The sequence below is a fragment of the Gambusia affinis genome, linkage group LG08, assembly GCF_019740435.1.
Source record: "Gambusia affinis linkage group LG08, SWU_Gaff_1.0, whole genome shotgun sequence".
Taxonomy (NCBI): Eukaryota; Metazoa; Chordata; class Actinopteri; order Cyprinodontiformes; family Poeciliidae; genus Gambusia; species Gambusia affinis.
The window spans coordinates 9,249,057-9,268,998 of NC_057875.1; the positions used below are offsets into that span (position 1 = coordinate 9,249,057).

The window sequence follows — 19,942 nt, forward strand, 5'->3', positions numbered from 1 at the left end:
AAATGTTACAAAAGTAGTTGAAAAATACCATCTCTTTGTCAGGTAGTTATTCATTTAAGTCAAGCACATTGTTTAGGTTGCCTTCTGTTGTATTTCTTGTCTGTTTAGCTCCAGAATTGGTTGTAGCCAACTTCCAGTCACAAAGATTTATTGATGTGTGTAAGTTGCTAATTATGATTCAACTTTATCTATACAAACTAAACAAAACTACTTTTGGAAGACAACCCCCCGCACCCCCACAAAAAAACCCCCCAAAAAACAGTTAAATACTAGTTCTGGGTTAGCGCACATTCATGTCCTAAAATCCCCTGAACAACAAAATATAAACTGCAAACAGCTTCTGACAACAGCCAAATTGCTTCTCAAACGTTAAGTAGTTACATCTGATCAGTTTGACATTCTGTTTGAAATGGCAGGGCAGAACAAAACAATATTGTTGGAAATCACTTTATTGAACCAAACAAGAGGAAAATCTGAGTAAAAGAAAAATATTTTACCTTTTGCGTGATGGAGAGGACAATTTCTCATGCATGTGGATACCATGACCAGGAGGGCGGGCCGGCTCTTCCTCTACCATATCCCCCCAAGAGGTACTCTGACGCCAAGATTCTCGAGCTACAAAAAGGGAAACCAAGTCAAATATACTGACCTCTGTGACTCTAAATAAATAAATAAAAAGTGATTTAGACGTTACATTCCATACCATCGAATTCAGCCAACATATCGCTCCAATCGATGTTGCCTCCATAAACCCCACAACTGTTAGCCTTTGATGTAAAGTCGTATTTCATCAATTAATTTACAAAATTAATTGATGAAAATTAAATTATTTTTTGATTAAAAATGAACATGGTGAAGTTAAACAAATAAAGCATGAGTAATCTTACAGTAAAATCACTTTCATTGTCAGTTTCCAGGTCGTTATTCTCTGCCTGAATCTCTCTGGTCAGCTGCTCCTCCTCAGCGATGGCGCTGGCTATAGCCTCCTCATTGGCCTTCTCCAGCCGGTCCGCCAGCTCCTCTTTCTTAGCTAGAACCTCGGCTATGGACTGAGGCTGGGGACATCCACCAGTTCAATTAGACAAACAAATTAACCACTTTAAAAATGTTACATGGTTCAAACTTAAACACTTCATACTGGGTAAATAGACTACAAAAAATATTTAACTTACCAAAAAAAATAGAAATAAAAGATATCTGGGAATAAATAAAACCTTTAAAAGAAATATAAACTCTTCTATAGATTAATGTGTATGATTGGTTTCATGTTTCGCTTCATTCCAAGTATCTTTGAGGACTAAACATGAAACAGTATAAGCATAATACACTGAAAGTGACTTACTTCTTATTATACCAGGTAAAGGATTTTTTTTCATCAGTTAAAGGTTCTGCTATGATGTTCATGAGCGTGCATCAAGAATCAAAATACCACTTCAATCCAATCACAGTTTATACCACACAACCAACACAACTATTACAAGTAGGGAAGCATCCAAAAGTCATGCAGGGCACATTAACAGTGAGGGTGAAGAGATGGTGGAAGGAGGCAACTTAAATCTTAATCTAAGGATTGGAGTGTTAAAAAAAAATAGAAAACAACACACAATTCTAGGAAAGCACAAGCTTCAAACCATCTTAAGTGGAAACAGTATAATTTATTCTGGGGTTTCTTGGGGCCAGTTTGGGATTTCTTAATTTTATGTTAAATTAGTCTCATGGTGACCTAAAAGACACTACACTTGTCTTTTAACACCAATTGCATTATAATTGCATACAATTTGGAGCAGAATTTCATGTACCAAAAAACATGCAAACATTTACTTGAAGTTGAGAGATTCATTTTAGCCAACAGTCTTGAAATGCTTTCTGTAATACATAAGCCATCTAGACAGAAGCTATTTTTACCAATGAATGCTGCTATCCCAACACTAAACAGAGCTACAGGGTCCTGTCTGCACATTTTGGTCTGAAGGTTTCTTGAGACCGACTTTGTTTAGACGAGAAAGAACCCTAGAGGATCTCTGCCCTCTCAGTCATCCCCTCCCTCTGCTCCTCCATCTCTCAGCACTCACAGTAGAAAGCTCTGTGGGGTCCGGCACACTCTCCAGTTTCACCGCTGCCATGGGAGCCTCGGCCCGTCCTGGAGCAGATGTTGTCATGCCCTGTGACGCGCCCCCCTCAGCTCCAGCGTCCCCAGAGGCCAACATACTACTGAGCCCATTCGTCTGGTGCAGGTCGACGGATGCTGTAATGGTCTGAGCACAGACTGGGATTGACATAGTAATAGAGTCTGTTGGTGGGACTGGAGCTTTGGACTGGGGGCACTCTGAGGCCTGGAATGGGACAAGTGATGCTACAGGGGGAGGCACGTCTTCACAGGGTGCGTCGACACAGTGCTCTGAGTGTTGTATAGGCTCTGCTGGGGGCTGCACCAACAGTCACACAAACACACGCAAACTGAATTAAAGACATGCATTTTTTTCATCCAGTTCATTATGATGATGTAAAACTAAAATAAATTAATTGTAATCAACCACTTACAAGAAAGCAAAATCATGCAGGGAGTCTGAACTAACATGCTTTTAGACATGGGCCAGTCACCACTGTCAAGATATCCTGAGGTTCTACAATGTTCTTAAACTTTACATCACAATGTTTCTCGAGTTTGAAGCAACTTTAGTCAGATGGCAAAGTGCTGATTTGATTGAATTTTTTGATAGTTGACCAAAAAAAAGCTTCATTTGCTGACACTAAAAAAATATTTCAATTGTTTGGAAATATTTTCAGCCATAAAAAAAAAAGAAAGAAAAATCACTTTGTGTTAAATACATCTTCATGAAAAATGTCCTGTAATTAAAGTTTATTTAAGTGATAAGTCTAAAATAAATAATGAATAGATGTTCTAGAAAGCATTATTATAATTGTCAAAATCAATGTTAAAAATTCTGCAGTGCTAGGAGTAATTGTTGCTTTTAGGTTTAAATGAAAGCAATTCGATCATGTTATTGATTTTTCTTTTCAGAAATTGCATTAATAAATATAAATCATTATACTGTAGCATTTTTAACTTATGGTTATCATATGGTGACAAACTCCTACCAGCCCATCTCTACTAATCATGCTCTGGTATTCCGAGTCAAACTGAGCTGGTAGACTAGTATACAGATTTGTAGTTTTACAACAACCAAAGGTTATAACACACCCTTACCAAGTGTGTTTGAGGTGTTGTCAGCTTTTATTCATGAGAATGAAAACAAGTCTTTCTGCTTCTAAAATGTACAATCAATCGCTTCAAAGCTGACAGGCCCGTCTGGACGCTCTGCCTATTAATATCTCAAAGCCCAAAACAAAAACAAATGTGGCTGATAAAATGAGCTAATGTTACACTGCTCATGTGAATAATTGATATCCAGGGACTGCTCTAGCAGAGAGATGTCATGCGGTACTCAACATTAGTACCTCCATTATGTGTCCATTTTGTGGATGTTCAACCTCCTCCACTGGGACAGGCTCCTCAGTAACTTGCTGCCTGAAGTCAGTTTGGGTCACGTCCTTGTCCGAGGGACACTCAGGACGGCGCTGCGGCTGTTCCTGTGGTGGTAGATGTGACCGATTACACTTGGCGCTGTCCTGCTTAGCGGGGACATGAGCCAAGACAGGACTGACCTTGGCAACCATGGAAGCAGAGCGGGGTTTGGCAGTCCGTCCCCGCTGCACCGTCTCCCAGCCTTCTGCATCTTTTTTACCTGGGAAAAAAAAAGAGAGACAGAAATTTAATAAATACTCTTTTTTGACAGTAGGGTGGAACTGGCTTTTGAGTTGTTTCTTACTGGGTTTTTCTGCTGGGAATGTGGTTGGTTGACTGGTACTGTGGATGGCCTGAGTGCACTTTACTCTGTCCGCCCAGCTGGGACCTGTGTGGGAGAGCCGAGCTGCGGCCAGAGCTGGTGGAGGACCACTGATGAAGATCAGAGACACACATAAACAAAAATATTTAAAAAAGCAATGCAAGAGGTCAACCGAATATCAATATAGAGGTAAAATGTACTTTTAAACAAAGCTTTTATTGGTAAGACCATGAAAAATGCTTCAAACTACAAAAGATTGTCCGTCTACCCCTCCCTGTTGGCTCTAGTGTGAGCCAGCATAGAACTGGATTATACAACAGGGCTCTGTCATGATCAATATCCATTTCCTGCAGCATCAGATTACTAAGCAGTGCACATATTGAACCAATGCTTCAGCACTCTTTAACCAACGCTTTCCTCTACACCTTTTCACAAATTCTGTGAGTGAAGAGTGAGAGCCTCAACAAATTGCATTAAACCAATACCTCAATAATCATTGGCCTATTTGCTACACGCTGTTTGCTCTTTCGAATATCATCAAATTCACAGTGCAATCTAAAAAATAAAAAACACATTGTCAATAACAAATGCATAAAAGAAAATAGTATGCTTACCCAAAGTTTAGGGTGCGACGTGTACCTGAAGATGGCACTATTCTGTCTGCAGTGGGACTTGGCATTACATGTCGTCCAGGGGACATCTTTCGCACCTCCCACGCTAAAGAAGTCGGTCTGCGCAATTTTAACAAGATACTTTATTTGAAATTTCCTGATTCATTGTACATCCATATGCACAGACCTGCCTCACATTATATGTATAAAAGCTGAATAGCTAATAATTGCCAAAAACATGCAAAAGTTATATTGATTAACAGAACACTTTATATGGACAAATAGGGAGGCGGCGCTTGGAATTTAATTTCTTAGTCAATTTATGACTGCAGTGGTCACTGTGTTAAAGAGAAGCCAATAAACTCATGGATCCCTTTGAATTAAAGCCAAGACTATTGATCTTTTCTGTTTGTGACTCAAAGCCCTGGAGCAGACACCCGCACTTCCAGTCTCATTGCTGAGAACAGCTTAGTAGAAGGATTGAGTGAGACTTGGAAACAAATAAGGACAGAAATCAACGGTAAATTAAATAAATAAATAAATAAATAAAAAACAAAAAAAATAAATAATACTCACCTATTCTGGGCATCTGTTTTCTCCAATTTTTCCTGAAGCTGAATCCAATCTATGAGTGCTTTGAAATCCCGAACATAGTTGTCCAACATCATCAACACCTCCTAAAAAATATTAAAGATCAAGGACAAAGGTTGATATTACTCAGATGCACCAAATAGTAATAAGAGAATTAAAAACTACTAAATTCTGAAAGGTTTCAAAGTAGTATTTACTGACTAAATATGGGGAAATGCACCAAAAAGGGCAGTAAAGTTTAGTTTTGAAGGATTTAATGAAAAGGAAAACATTTTGGGATTTGTCAATATCTGATCTGCCAATACTGATTAGCCTTGAAAGCTGTTAAAACAAAACATAAACCAGGATTTTTGTTGAAAAGTAAAAAACAACCCTGTGACATTTTCTTCTGGGCAAAAGCATCCGACAGAAGCTATACACCTAAGAATTTAGACAAAATAACATCGGATTGCATACATGTAATACATATGCTGCAATATAACACCGTAAGTACAATCCATCTCAGACCTTTTTGCCACACTTAATTTAATTGATAATTTTTAGTTTAAAAAAATATAAACAACAATAACAATTTCCATCTAAAGGGCTCTCTGGCCACCAAAAAGCTAGCATATGCAGCTACCTTAAAAGGAAGAAACTAACTGATGAGCATTGAACAGCAATGAGGAGGATCTACCTTATATACAGCAACAATTCTGTGCTTTGATTAAAAAAATATAAATAAATCATGTTCTAATCTTTTATTATCTAATTTTGTCATATATTTGAATCTGAAGACATGATTTTAAAAATCTTGCCATATTTAACAGAAATTTTAAATGAAAAAAAATATACCCATTACATGCAAAACTTTTAATGACTGTGTTGAGTTTGTAACTTATAGCCAGTAAATCTAGCTTCACCTTAACTCTACTTAATGAGATTTCACAATTATAAAAATCTGTTTCAAATAATTACTTAAAAATGTGTAAGCCATAATACAGCAAGGAGACCCCATTTAGTTGATCAATGTAAGTAACAGGCACAGCCATAGAAAGGTAATATAGGTTTGCTTGATAACAAGACCTTTGTAAAGACAAACACTTCACAGGAAAGCTCTAACGAAGAACAGAGCAGCATGCCAATCCTTTACAACAATTGCTTATTTGCACTTGGACTGAATTGCAGCATTGGTTTTGTAGAAGTGGTGGCTTGTGAGAAGCTTTTTTCCAGAGCAGCAATGAAACAGACACAACTGATTGATGTGTAGCATGAAGGGAGTGGTAATTGAGAGTAAAGCTTCATGGTGCTTTTAGTTAATAGTCAAGTCAGTCTGGTGAAAGATGTGTATAGCAGTGTGCCTGCTGATTAGCACTGGTCAACCATCACAGTCCTCAGCTGTTGCTAAGGTGTTCATTTGGTAATGAATGATAACATGGGATAGAAACTGCTTATCCTCTTCATGTGTCAAATATCAGGTGGGAAGCAATCAAAGTGGTGTATAAACAGAAACTACTTAAAAATATAATACATTTATAAGAAACAACTGGTGACCATTTATCCTGTTAGAGAGTCAGAGTCTCCATTCTGCTCTTGGTTAAGAAGAGCATTGTTAAGAAAAACATATCATCCCGCCTGCTCAGAAAACAATTTTCATTCGACACAGAAAGCAATTTCTATTAGGTCAGCAAAGAGCGCTTACATGAAATTATGTCATATATTACAGTAACACTGCCTTAGCGGATAATTAGGCATCACTTCCCTCCGATGATAATGTTCATAGAGTTTTAGGTGGAAAATGGAGAGCTGTTTTTGTAAGTGCATACAACACAGACAGCCCGCCGCTCCACCAGGGGATTGTCGCTGGGGGTAATCAAAGCACTCTGCTTCCTCTCCAGTTGACTCCATCATTTATCAGTGTCCATTAAGCCCAAGCTGGGTGGGATAGGGGATTATGACCAGCAACAACGCTTCATGCCCATTAGCCAGCATTAGAGAGTAGTGAGTGAGAGAGTGGGGTATGGACAGAGGGAAAAAAAAAAACAGGACACACACCCAGCAACTTGTCTTCTGACACATGACAACAGACAGCATGCTTATCGCACCATCGGGAACTGTGCTGTGGCACTGACACTGAGCCAAGCCCACCGTGGGGAACCGGGCTTCGGAATGGACCAGTAGCTGTCAGAACCATGTTCAGCATAATGCAGCATGGTAGACACGAATTGTCATGTCAAAATGTCCTACAGGAACAACTAACAGCACAGGGGTCCATGAAAACCATCTCAACGCATCAAGAAAAAAAAAAGATTAGTTAAAGTTGTTAATTTTATCTACAATTTTTTTTATCTTTTATCTGTGGAGCTAAAACAGCCAACAGAGAAAGATTGTTTTTTTTTATTATTATTTGTTCAATTTCAGTAGGCAATGTACAACAAGATAACACTATGGCTTTCGACAATTTGGGAAAGCCCAGAATATAATGAATGAATGACTGAATGACACTAACCTTGCATTCTAAGACACTTTGATCAGATTCGCATGTGACGTAAATCTCATCCACTGCCCGACGCAAGTTGTCAAAGAGGAATGCCCAGTATCGAGCACGCAGGTCAACTTTGCGGGGCTGTCTGGCTTTGGTGGGGCTCTTGTCAGCACCCTTGTCCAATATGGTTCCAGATGTGCTCTTACTTTCCACAACAGCATTCTGTGAACAAACAGAATATAATGGAAACACAAACCCTTTTGGCACTAACCTTTTTTACCTTAAGATTATGTATATGCTAAATCCTTTTTTATAAAGACTGGGATGACTAATACATGTTAGTCATCTCTATACAAATGTATAGATTTACTCATACATTGTAAACCAGGGAGTTGATCTGATGTAACAGAAAATGACAAATTATGTTGGTGAACAGGGCCCTCTACTGGAACAAGATGATATTCTAACCTGTTTTTTATTCTTCTGTTGTCCAGTGTTGACCCTTTGAGACTTTGAACAGCTGCTGGCACAGCCTCTGGATTTTGCTTTAAGGGATGAAAGTAGACAGATAAGAAGCCTTGCATTTACTTTCTAAAAAAAGTATGTGTTAACTGTCAATATGTTATTAATCCAGTGAAACTGTCACAAATCAACGATGACCAAAACATGAATATGGTCACGCTAACCATTGCTCCAAAATTTAATTCTCAAAATTAAGAATAAAACAAAATTATGAATACAAATCTAAACAAAAGGGCCAAGAATACATTTTGCATCTATCTGAGTAATCCAGAAATGTTAAGGTCATAGTTTTAAACAATAAAATCAACCAGACACCTCAGTAAGTTTTTCCCTTGGCAACAAAAAAAGGAAAAAATTTTTGACATCACCTAAAATGTAACAGAAAAACTAAGCAAACAGAGACAAACTTCAGATCCAAAATACATAAAATATATAAAAGTAGAATTTAATAACTGGTGGTAAATCAATTCTTCCTGTGAACACATTTAATAATGTCAGAAAATTCTGAGTGGATTTTTCTCTGTCAGATAGACTAAAGTCCAGAAGTCTCTCAGCTATTCCCAAATTCTGACTGTATTATTAAAATCTTGAAAATATAATTAATCATCTTTTTAAAACGCTTCTTAAATACACCTTGTAACTTTGATTTATAAATAAGCCATTTATTTGGAGAGATTGTAAAAAAAAAAATGCTAACAGAAGTCTGAAAAAAACAATTAAAAATCTCTAAAATATGAGCAAAGGGTTAAGAAAGGATACAACGTAGCACTTAACTGTAAGTTACTTAATACAGGGAAAATATTTATGCATGGATGTGCAGCTGAATTAACTGTAGTTTCTAAAACGGTGAGGAAAAATGTTGTCATCTTTTTCTACAGTCACTTTCCTGTTGAGAGGCTGAAAAAAAAAAGTCTCTTACTACCGCAATTTTAAAATAAATAATTTTAATTCCCATGCCTTAATCGGTACTCTCTGTTTATGTATGCAAGTAATATTGCTGTGAATTTGCAGCCGTCTTAGGAAATTCTGGCTCAAATCACAGTTTTCATACCACGCTCCATAAGCTTTAGCCACCCAGCCACAGAAACACAAATCAGATGTTGGCCTTGGTAGTAAAAAGCCTTTCAACTCGGCAAATATTTTCCTGACAAGCAAAGAGTGAATAAACAGCACATTAAATATAATATCACACCTCATATTTCATGTAGGCAGTCCTTTTGGATTACTATATTGCATTAATCAAAACTTTAATGAACGCCGCAATTGAATATACAGTGTAGCTTTAATTAGTTTATGTCAATACACATATCAGTCTGGAAAGTGGGATAAAATGCTCCATGTTCACAGCAAAAAATAAACTTCAAAGCATTACAACAAGCAGCATGTTAGCATATACAAACAGTAAGAAACAGTAAGTTTGTATATGCCAACAAACTGACTGCGGAAGACCTTGTGCCGTCGGGCACTTTTAATGTATGACAAAAAAACAAACAAATAATTAAAAGGAATTTTTATTATTATGCTATTATGTCAAAGACAAAGATTAACTCTCATGAGTGACCTCATGATGCATTCAATCAGAGGAAATCACACAAACATACTGGAGAGTATGTGTATCAACTCAGTAATTACTTAATGAGTCGCAGTTCCATCTTTTCAAGTTTTGGTAATAAACCAACTGTCAATCTGCTCCATTCTATGAAGATTGGACTGCAAACATTGTACAGGTGCAGTGTAAACTCTAAAAACATCAATGATTTTATGAACTCTACATTCTCAGAGCTGTATCTCCTGATCCTGCCCTCCTCAGTAATGAAAGTAATACCAGGGATTTTCTCTGACAACTTCTTGGAAATCCTGACTCCAAGTCTGCAGCTGAAAAAAAGCTTTCATTTTGGCTTTCATTTCAGCTGCCCAGTAAACAGTTTGAAAAATCATACACTGCATCCATCCAACATGAGCTATATGTAAAATCAGCAGAATACTCCAAATAAATAACTAAACATTTGGCATTCACTAAAGAATACCTAAACACAAATAAACCAATTAGTGACACCCCCTCCACAATAATAACTTTATTGGTGAAAATTTTGTTTTGCATGCAGTCACCGACCTTCCTCCTCTTTGTTCTCCAAAGGGACACTCCAGGCGATCAAATTCCGAGCAGTGCGACCTTCTTCTGCGACTATTTTTCGCACTTTGTCGTGGCTGTTGGAGCGCTGAAAGGAGGCCTGCAGGACAGAGAGGAGAACTTACTACAAATCTTCCCTTAATCAATTAGTTTTCAACATACTGAGACATGCTTAATGCATTGTATTGCTAAAATGTCACCAATTTCATCAGTTTTGTTGGTAAAATATATACATTTTACATGAGCTACACATTCTTATTAAGAAGAACATGTCAAGTAAGTAAAGATTTCACAAAACTTTTATGTCTGGTGTTGTCGAGATCTCGAAACGTATACTCGATTTCACCATGTGATCATAACACACACAACTATAAAAAATTAAATCATGGGCATATTAATGGACTCCAAAACAGAAGGGCAAGGGTGTTTCAGAAGACATTATGGTTGATACAGAAAAAATTATATTTAGGTTATTTAAAAATTTTGACAAATAGTCCATATTTCTACAAAATTAAAAACAAAAAATTGAGAATCCAGACTGGTAAATCATTAAACAACTTCAAACTCCAGTGTTAGCCTACAGCACATCCTGAAATGAATAGTGTTGCTATGGTTACTTCCATTTTAAGACATCTTGCACACAGATTTTGAACAGTTGAAATATACACAGCAGCAAAATGTCTTCAGTTATTCAAACATTGATGCACACAAAGTTACACAATCTTACACAAGTACTTTATTGCTTTCAACGGGCATCAATTGGGTGGAGGAATAATGACGTAAAACGTTGCTGTGAAATTTATGCATTTGTAGTATTTTCAAATAAAAGTATATTAGAAAATATTGTTCCAATCATTGACCCATGCTTGCTATTGTTTGAACCAGAACTGAAGACACAACATTGTAACATAATAAGCATAGGGGTGAGGTTTAATGGCACAGACATGAAACAGCTAGAGGCAAAGGCTTTATACACACTCTGTGCTCAGTGAGCATCACAGTTGACCTACACATTGAATATGCATCAGTGAACCTGACTGCAAACTCGAGTGAAAAAATCCTATGAACTAAAAAAAACAACAACAAAAAAACTGCCAGGGTTTGCACCCTTTATCACAGACACACCAATACAGTCTGTGATAAAACATTGTATCAGCAACTCCCAAAGTCACCATCACATAGAGAAATGTCATAAAAATAATACTTGTTTATATGATGTTTATATGAAATAATCCGCTTTTAAGGAGGGGGATAACAAAGAAACAGCACAAGGCCTTTCAGTTTGGATCTTTCCTTCTTGTGTTTATCCTCCTCACAGAAACCTCTGCTTTTTCTCTAAATTATTGAATCTATACTTGTGTGAAATCAAAATCAAAGGAATTCATTTTCATACTGTTTTATAGTTGAACTATAACCACCACCTGAAAGAAGCCTAGTTATAATGAGAAGCTGTTCTCCACTTAACTACGGTACATGAGTCATGGAACAAACTGTGTCTTTACTTGGCTCCCTCTCAAACAGACTGCAGCAGCACAGAAGAAAACAATTCTTCTTCTGGTTTATGTTTTCAAAAAAAACACCCAAAAAACAGATATGTTCAGTTATATCTGAAGATGTGAGAAAACAAGCATTAATTTGCATTAATAATGCAACATGCCACTTCATTTAATCCTACCAGAATACATACCAACATGACTCATTGGGCGATACACATGCAGAAACAGCATGCGTGCAATTGTCTGATAGTATTTAACGTCCCTAAGGGAGAAGGCCAGCTGACCTACTTTTGGTTAGCAAAATTCTTTACTTGTCAAGTGGGTGGCCTGGGCTTTATTCTGGTAACTAGAAAGACACTACAAAGACATAAAAGAACATCAAAGAACTGGACAGTAAAACATGAAAACGTTGCCATGTAGGGAGCACACTCAAGCCTGGACCGCCAGTAGATGAAAGTCTCTTTAAGAGTACTGTCCTAAACACCTGTGCAATAGCCGAGGTAAACAAAAAGCCTTCCAACAACATTGTTGTGATCCACTTAATGAGTACTTCATAAGCTGTATGCAAGCTGTCACCTGGCCTGCAGAGCAGATAAACACTTTAGAGTCTAACTACTGTTATCTTACTTGGCCAGGGAGTCCATTGCCATGCACTACACCGCCTGTTTAATTTCAAGACAGTGCTGAGTAAGGGGCAAGTGTCAGGTTTCCCTCTTGGCAAGACCCACAAACAGACATAAGCATGAACAGAAAGGGAGCGCTGACTCATTAGCAAAACATGGGAATAAAAACATGAGATTATACATACAGAGTAGAAGTAGAGTCTGTGAGCGGGTTCCTCGTCTTTATCCACTCCTGACATACTTAGTAGCCCATTTCATGCAACCTGTTCCTTCTAACTGGCACTGCCATTTGTCCAAGGTGACATCGTTGTCTGACAGCAGGACCAAAATAGACGCCCACTGTGTAGTCCACTCTGCTATATCAACTTGCCCAGCTGTGCCAACTCCTCTCTCAAAGGTGATTGAGAGAAACGAGCAGAGAATGGCCCATCACTCCTTCCTTCCCCTTCCACTATTCTGTCCAGAGCTCTCTTTCAGTAATCTAGCCTGAGCCCTCGGCACTCTGCTGAGTTAGCAGCCACTTCTCAGGCCTGACTTGCCGCCTGCCAGTTTTCTCTACTAGCTACTGTATGCAGCTTCCTGTGTTTACAGCTCTCCTCGTCTTCGCTCCCAGCTCTGCATCAGATCCCCCGCTATCTCTGCTTCACGTCTCTCACTCTCCTTCTGCCACAGCGCTGCGCAGTCATCTGCATGCAGCGAGCCTGCCCCCTCTGCCCCTTTATACCGAGCTGCCAGAGGGATAAGAGTACAACTGCAGGGTGACACTAACAGGGCTCTGTTAGGGTGAGTTAACAAAGCATATTATCCACAGAGGGATGCTCTGCATCTTATGGGTGTGATGACTCCAAAGTGCAAAATATCTAAAAAGTGAAAAAGGATGGAAAAAGATGTTTTCTTTTTTTCTGAAAAATGTGTGCAGTACACTTGTATTCAATCTTCCCCACTTAATCCTTTGTAGAACCACATTCTGTTGAAAATCATTTGAGGTCGGTCTTTAAAGCTTTGCACATCTACAAGCTGAAAATTTTGACCACTCATGTTTCCAAAAAAGCTCAACCTCTGGAAGACAGGATAAAGTGTCTGTGAAGTAACTCCCCCCAAGGTTTCCAATTGGATTTAGCTCTGGTCTTTGACTGGGCCAAAACATAAGAGTATGACGCATTTAAACCATTCCACTCTAGGTCTTGTCTGTATGCTCAGTCTCATCTGCTGGAGGGTTGTGTGCCCGCTCTACCTTTAAGTCTTTTGCAGCCTCTAACAGATTTTCTTTCAGGGTTGGACTGTTTTTACTTCCAACCATTCTCCATCAATCTCTAACCTGCTATATTGAGCCTGCTGAAGAAATGCATCCCCACAGCATGATGCTGCTACCACCACGTATCACAATAAGAGTTGATGTGTTCAGAGTAAAGTGCAGTGCTAATATTCCTACATAAAAAGAATTTTGCATTTAGGCCAGAAATTTAAATTTTGCCTTGTCTGACTAGTACTTTTTCTTATTAAACATGTAGAACCCTACATACAATGTACATGAATTTATTTTGCAAGGATAATTAAATTATAACTGGATTAAAACATAGACTTTGGTTGCCAAGTGATTTAACAGGATTTTATGTAGTCCAAGGGGCTCCTTGGAAATGCAAGACACTTTCTTCACAGATTTCAAATTGTTAAAAGAAAATTACGTATGTTTGGTTCTGACATGACATCAAAATAAAAAATATAAATTCAAGTTCTTCAACAGTGACACAACAGAAGTTCGCGTGTTACCTCCGAACTCTCCCCATTCTATTTGCAAGCTCTGAACAATTGAGAAGTTAACAGTAAATTATTTTTCATGTTAGGATGATATTAGTGCATTAAATTAGTCAAAGTTGCTTTTTTGTTTTTTCTGCGGGAAGGCAAAGCTCGTCGTTTGGTCAAACAGGCAAGCCTATGTGCCCACAAGGTATCTTATTAGCAGTAGACTTTAAGGGCATCTCATTGATCAGAAAAGATGCGGCAAAGTTAAGCCCCACATGACTTTAAGACTATGATGTCCTAAGTTGAAAATGATGCTCATAAAAATCTTACGTGTAACTGAATTGGCGTCTTTGATAATGAGCTGTAAATCCTGTATCATCATCAAGCTATGTAGCATTCCCATGTGACAATGTCATAAAATCGGAGTGCACTGCAAACATGAAGAAGCATTTGTTTTAGTTGACCAAAACACAACATAATATTTTTCAACATAAGATCCATAAGATTTTTGAACAAGATTTTTTGTTTTGAATTCAGTTATGCTCCATCTATTATTTTCAAGAGGACTTTGTTTAATATGTTGTTGCTGAAGCGTTGAAAAAAGTAGCTTTATTGCTTTGTGATATGTGAGGCTAAAATAAATCACATATATACTTAAAGGTTTAATAGACAACAAAATGGTGATTTTATGCAAGGTTATTGTTTTTTTTGTGCTAAGTATACCAAAGTACTAGTTTATCTGTTTTGCAAAATATGGGCATACTGTCCACATATGCAGTTTGTTTTGTGTTTATACATCAAATATTGTTCTAGTGTACCTGCGTTTAATCAAAGACGAAAAAAATGAATAAATATTTCACTTTTACCAATTTCATGCTTGATGTTATTGAAATAGATTCATAAGAGACATAGTTAGTCTGAAAATATCAAACTTGTTAGATAGAAGCAACGCAAGCACTCATCTTTAGTAGACATAATTACAGTACAACAGTACAAGAAAAGAAAACAATGAGCCGGTGGGTTACTGGTTTTATGCATATGTCTCTATTTTACGAGGACAATAATAATTTTCAGCTATATTCCCACATGTATAAACAAGTTTTATATAATTAAACAAAAGACAACATTTGGTTAAAATACTGGCGCTGCTGTTTGGAAAGGGAAAGTTCAAAGGGAACCACTTTTTTGAAGGTAGCACACCTACTAAAAGGTAAGTAATCCCATCCCAGATATGTAAGCTAACCTAGCATGTCTCGGCGAAGCAATGCAACTGTTCATTTTAGCCTTTAATGTTTTCTTATCAGCAAAGCTCCTGTTTTATACATACCTTAGATGAAAGCGTGGATGTACTTTTGCTTTTGCCTCCTCCGTGCGAGGAGCCAGAGCTGTTGCTACCAGACCTTTCCCTCCCGTCAACACCTTGGCTAACTCTCGGGCCGAGACGGTGCTGGCCAGCGCCACGCCGTCTCCCATCATGGCGGTTGTCTTTAGACATCGACCCGCCTCAGTTCAGTCCTTAGTGTTTGTCGGTAATGAACGTTCAAATGCAAAGTTGTCTTCTGGTCAATAGTGATGGAAAAAACATGTCAGATAAATACATGACATTAAGGACAACCTACTCGACTGGTAGCAGTAAATGCGTTGAGTTCGTTTCTGTGACTGACGCCAAAATTCTCCAATGAAATTCCAGTAACCTGGCAACGGCACAAGCAACAGCCAGTCACATACAGTACAACGAGGGTTAATGGGTGGTACATATTTTGATGGGCGGGACTATGCATTGTCTGCCATGGCAACCAACCACCAAGGCGGGACATCCACGGACGGTTGGTTGAGTTTACAACATGAATTTCTTTTCAAAGTAAAAGCATTAAGTAAAAGATTACAATTCCTTAAATACAGTTTTTTGGGTCAAGATCTCAGTTGAGAGTCGTGAAATAATACTAAACATAAACATCAAAAATGATAATCATAACAGCATAACCTGTACTTGCTGAAGCATATAAAAACCGTATTTGAAAAAAATAAATACACGTTTATTCTCGAAGCAATTTACAGTTTTACTTCTAAAGAATTTTCACCCGATTGTATTCATTTACCAAATTTGAAAATAAACAATTATTCCCATGCCTCTTTTAATTTGAAGTTCTTTACCGGACATTCCGTACTCCGCGACTTTGAACATTGCTAAGGTAAACACTTGTACTGACAACTTTTCACGGTAATAACGTTTTTAACTTGTAGCAACTGTATAAATTAGCTTAATCGCAGTTAAGGTATTGGTGTCTTGTTTTTACTGAGTATTTATATTAACGTTATCTTTGCTTTTTCTCTTCTTCTATAGTGTCTTTCATTTGCACAGTTTTCGCTATTCTTATTAGCAAATTTATTTATTTGAGTTTATTTGATAGGGACAGACACACATCGACATAGACAAACTGAACAAAACAGCACTCCCATGTTTGCGTCATAGTGCAATAGCAACAGCTAATTCGCAGCACTTGTCCCTAGATGGGCTTTTTAAAAAGTACCTCTAAAAGTTAAAATGATTATCATTTAAAATAGCACAGCATGATGTTGACGGCATCTACAAACAAACAGTGAAACATGAAACATCAAAAATGGGTACAGTTCTGTTTTTGACATAACCAGAGTTTTGTTTGTTTCTTGAACGTACTAAAACTGGTTACAAACTTTAAATCAACAGGAAGTGACCTGTGTAGACCGCGAGACAAAAAAAAAAAAAAAAAAAAAAAATCAGTTTTGCTTATTTAATCTTCTTCACAGGTGTCATATACTAAGCGCAGGAGTAATGTTAGGATTAGGCAAGGTTTTTGTTTGAACTTCCACCTGCAGACCACCAGATAGCAGACTTGCATCGGATATTTCTGTTTGTCATGTTTACATTTACTCTTACTTACTTTTCAATCTATTTCTTAACAGATGGAACACACGCTATTCCTCTTCCTGCTGATGCTTCAATTTAGTGTTGGGCAGTTAGGCTCACCTGAACATATCCATGAAGATCATTACATTGGGAAACAGCACAATCCTGACCATGACATGGCTGTTCTGCTAGGAGAAGAGGTTATTTTATATTTGGGTCATGTTTTATTTGTTAATCCCTTGCTAATGTTTCATTCCACTTATCTTTGCGTGTTGTAGAGCACCAGGGAAATAAAAGAACTCAGCCCAGGAGAGCAGAGAAAGAAGATGATTGTAGTTGTAGAGAAGATTGACACAAACAGGGACACTCTACTTAGTGCAGGTAACTTTAAATAAGGTCAAAAAGGCAAAAATAGACCAAGTGGAATGCATTTTAATCTGGTCACGTTGTGTGTCTTATTCTTAGAGGAGATCACTCTGTGGATTCAGCATGTCTACAAACAATACGCTAAAGAAGATGCAAAAGAGCGGTTCACTCAGTTTGACACTAACATCAACGGTGTTGTTACCTGGGAGGAGTACATCTCTCTTGCTCATGAGCAACTTGTCACTTTTGAGGATGACACTGTACTGGAGGACCCAGAGCAAGAGTCTCTTAGACAAGTAGGCTTGTGTCATTCAGTGTCTTCCTAAAAGTATTCATGAAATCTTTTCACAAATTGTATTTTATTGGAAGTTTGTGTTATAAACTAACACATATTGAAGTACAGTTGTTATGTTGTAGGTAAATGATACTTGGTGAACAGTTTGTACATATAAAAATCTGAGAAATTGGGGCAGCATTTGTGGTAAACCCTGCTGAGTCAGCATCAATTTGTAAATTTGTCACAAATTCTCAGTTGTGTTTGGGTCTGTGACATTTTAATAAATCAATATGATTTATTCAGTCCAATTGGCCAAAAATATTATTTTTATGCGGAGTATAAATGCCTGCCACTTGAAATATAATACTGCACCTGAACTGTGTCTAATCAGTAAAAAGGAAAACTTTAACTTCATGACTATGTGCTACTTTGTGTTGATCTATTATATAACATCCCAGTAAAATACACAGTTTGTTATTGTAACATGATGAAATGTGAAACAGTTCAGGGGGTATGAGCCCTTCTTAAAAAGCAAAGTAAAATCTCACTGATTACTCCACATCCCTCTTTACTGATGCTGTAACATATTCTCATATTACTGTTAGCTTCTCTTAAAGGAAAAGAGGCGCTTTTATTTTGCCGACATGGACGGCACACCTGGCCTCAACGCGACTGAGTTTCTTGCCTTCACTCACACATTTGAAGTAGATTACATGGCAGTGAGTTGAGTTTAATTCTCATTCCTACAAAATCTGATATGATAATGCATTTCTTTGTTCAGTGTGGTTTGCATCAACTGAAATTGACTTTTTGTTTGTTTTCTTTTTCTGTCAGGACTTTGCCATTGAAGATGTACTGAATGAATATGACTCAGATAAAGACGGATTTATCACCCTGACGGAATTTATTGGGACCGTGCGCAATGAAGGTAGGGCGATGCTATCTGTTTTTCCCCCCAGCTAACTCTCTGCAATCAGCTTGTTGTTTTGAACTTTTGTTCTTTGTTTTGTGAATCAGGGGAATCCCCAACACAGTGGGAGATTGAAGAGTCAGTACGATTTAAAGATCTGTACGACCAAGATCAGAACGGCAAACTGGATCGAGATGAACAGCTGCGCTGGGTTGCGCCTAATAGCTACGGTTCAGCAAGAGAGGAAGTAAGCTTCAGCGCCTCTATAAAAGTTAGCAGGAAGAAAAACATGAGCGTCGTTTACACTTATCAGGTTTTCATTTCTCTTTATTGAGATTGAATTTTATGTTAGGTTTTAAATACACAGAAGTGCAATGAAAGCAAATACATCTAGACAACAGTGATTGTGAGGAAACAACCCAGTGGAACATGAGCATTCTGTATATTTGCCCTTAATAATCTATTATTTCTAAGGCATAATAATTCTAAGGTTGCAAAGCTGCGACAAACTGAATTGAGCATGGGTCAACATATGAGGAGGGTGGCCGGGGTTGGTCCTATTCTGTATTCTAAAGACCTGTTTAATCTCTTTGTGTCACAGTGGAGACTCATCCACTGCTGTTTAAAAAAAAAACCCAAATTACAAATAACTCCCAAGTTATTCCATTTGTATGTTGTTGTTTTTTTTATGGGCAGCTATCGGCACTCGCAGTTTTTTTCTTATTTCTGGATGATAATTCTTACAGGTGTAATGGCATGCATATTCATGCCAAAAATATCCAGCAGAACCCTGTCAGATTTGGATGTACCAAATGCTGTGTTGTTGAATACCTTAACACTTGCAGGCTGTTTATCTATGGAACTAAGTGCACAGTGTAATGCTCTGTTGCGCAAGCAGGGAAAAAAAAAGTGCAATCCCAGCTAACTCTAAAATCTGCGATGGGGGAGCATTACGGTTCCTCTTGCAGCTGCAGTGGAGAAAGAAAGATGGACAGAATTAAAACTTTGTGTCAAAGTTTGCATTCTTCAACAGCAATAACACAGTTGCTGTTGTCCACAGTGAAACTCAACGGGAACATCACTGGTAATGGGGAAAAATCAGCTGATATCCAAAAGGATAAATGTAGCTAACTCTGTCAGAGGAAGATAGGTCTTTAAATATATTTCAGATAAGTCATCAGCAGAAAGCTTTAAGGTTAGCTACGAGTATTTGCTCATAGTTCTGTAGTTTTTTGCTGTTTCAAATGGAAGCATCATTGCAGCTATTAATTGTGAAGGCCATAACAATTTGACTTTATTGTCATCAACAGGCTCTTCATCTTGTCAAGGAAATGGACCAGGATGGAGATGGGCAGCTTTCAGTGACAGAAGTTTTACAAAACCAAGAAATATTTATCAACAGTGAAGTTACAGACTATGGCAGGCACCTCCAGTTGTCACATGATGAATTATAACCATTATTTATAACCTCAC

General features: G+C 37.8%; 2 protein-coding genes across 9 annotated transcripts in view; one reads left to right on the top strand and one right to left on the bottom strand.

Annotated features, from left to right (window-relative positions):
* Positions 1-15,698, bottom strand: part of scaper (S-phase cyclin A-associated protein in the ER) — a 63,108-nt gene extending 47,410 nt beyond the window's left edge. Inside the window, exons 1-13 of one of the 5 annotated variants that reach the window (XM_044124240.1) lie at positions 15,357-15,698; positions 10,150-10,267; positions 7,983-8,059; positions 7,539-7,736; positions 5,036-5,136; positions 4,463-4,579; positions 3,831-3,958; positions 3,667-3,746; positions 3,460-3,591; positions 2,073-2,426; positions 888-1,055; positions 704-767; positions 498-615 (exon numbers count right to left, since the gene is read on the bottom strand). In XM_044124240.1, coding sequence (XP_043980175.1) covers positions 498-615; positions 704-767; positions 888-1,055; positions 2,073-2,426; positions 3,460-3,591; positions 3,667-3,746; positions 3,831-3,958; positions 4,463-4,579; positions 5,036-5,136; positions 7,539-7,736; positions 7,983-8,059; positions 10,150-10,267; positions 15,357-15,524 — 1,823 coding nt within the window. In that variant the 5' untranslated portion in view covers positions 15,525-15,698. Of the gene's footprint in view, positions 1-497; positions 616-703; positions 768-887; positions 1,056-2,072; positions 2,427-3,459; positions 3,747-3,830; positions 3,959-4,462; positions 4,580-5,035; positions 5,137-7,538; positions 7,737-7,982; positions 8,060-10,149; positions 10,268-12,471; positions 12,856-15,356 lie in introns of those variants that run through there. The other 4 variants (XM_044124241.1, XM_044124242.1, XM_044124239.1 and 1 more) reach the window with 4 other exon arrangements.
* Positions 15,699-15,789: 91 nt separating this feature from the next.
* rcn2 (reticulocalbin 2) lies at positions 15,790-19,941 on the top strand. Of its 4 annotated transcripts, none has more exons than XM_044124246.1 (8): positions 15,790-15,855; positions 16,973-17,116; positions 17,195-17,297; positions 17,382-17,578; positions 18,165-18,278; positions 18,394-18,487; positions 18,577-18,716; positions 19,780-19,941. In XM_044124246.1, exons 1-8 carry the CDS (start codon positions 15,793-15,795, stop codon positions 19,921-19,923), a joined length of 999 nt encoding a protein of 332 aa, XP_043980181.1. In that variant the 5' UTR covers positions 15,790-15,792; the 3' UTR covers positions 19,924-19,941. The 4 variants fall into 4 exon arrangements, with proteins under 4 accessions (XP_043980181.1, XP_043980182.1, XP_043980183.1 ...); XM_044124247.1 differs by lacking the exon at positions 15,790-15,855 and adding an exon at positions 16,135-16,221; XM_044124248.1 differs by lacking the exon at positions 15,790-15,855 and adding an exon at positions 16,202-16,250.
* The last annotated feature ends 1 nt before the right edge of the window (position 19,942 follows it).

Excerpts from the sequence above, each read along its gene's own strand:
- rcn2 (XM_044124246.1), top strand. The coding sequence starts at position 15,793 with ATGGGCGGGACTATGCATTGTCTGCCATGGCAACCAACCACCAAGGCG. Across the intron at positions 18,279-18,393 it reads TTGAAGTAGATTACATGGCA|GACTTTGCCATTGAAGATGT; the intron begins GTGAGTTGAGTT and ends TTTTTCTGTCAG. Across the intron at positions 18,488-18,576 it reads TGGGACCGTGCGCAATGAAG|GGGAATCCCCAACACAGTGG; the intron begins GTAGGGCGATGC and ends TTTGTGAATCAG.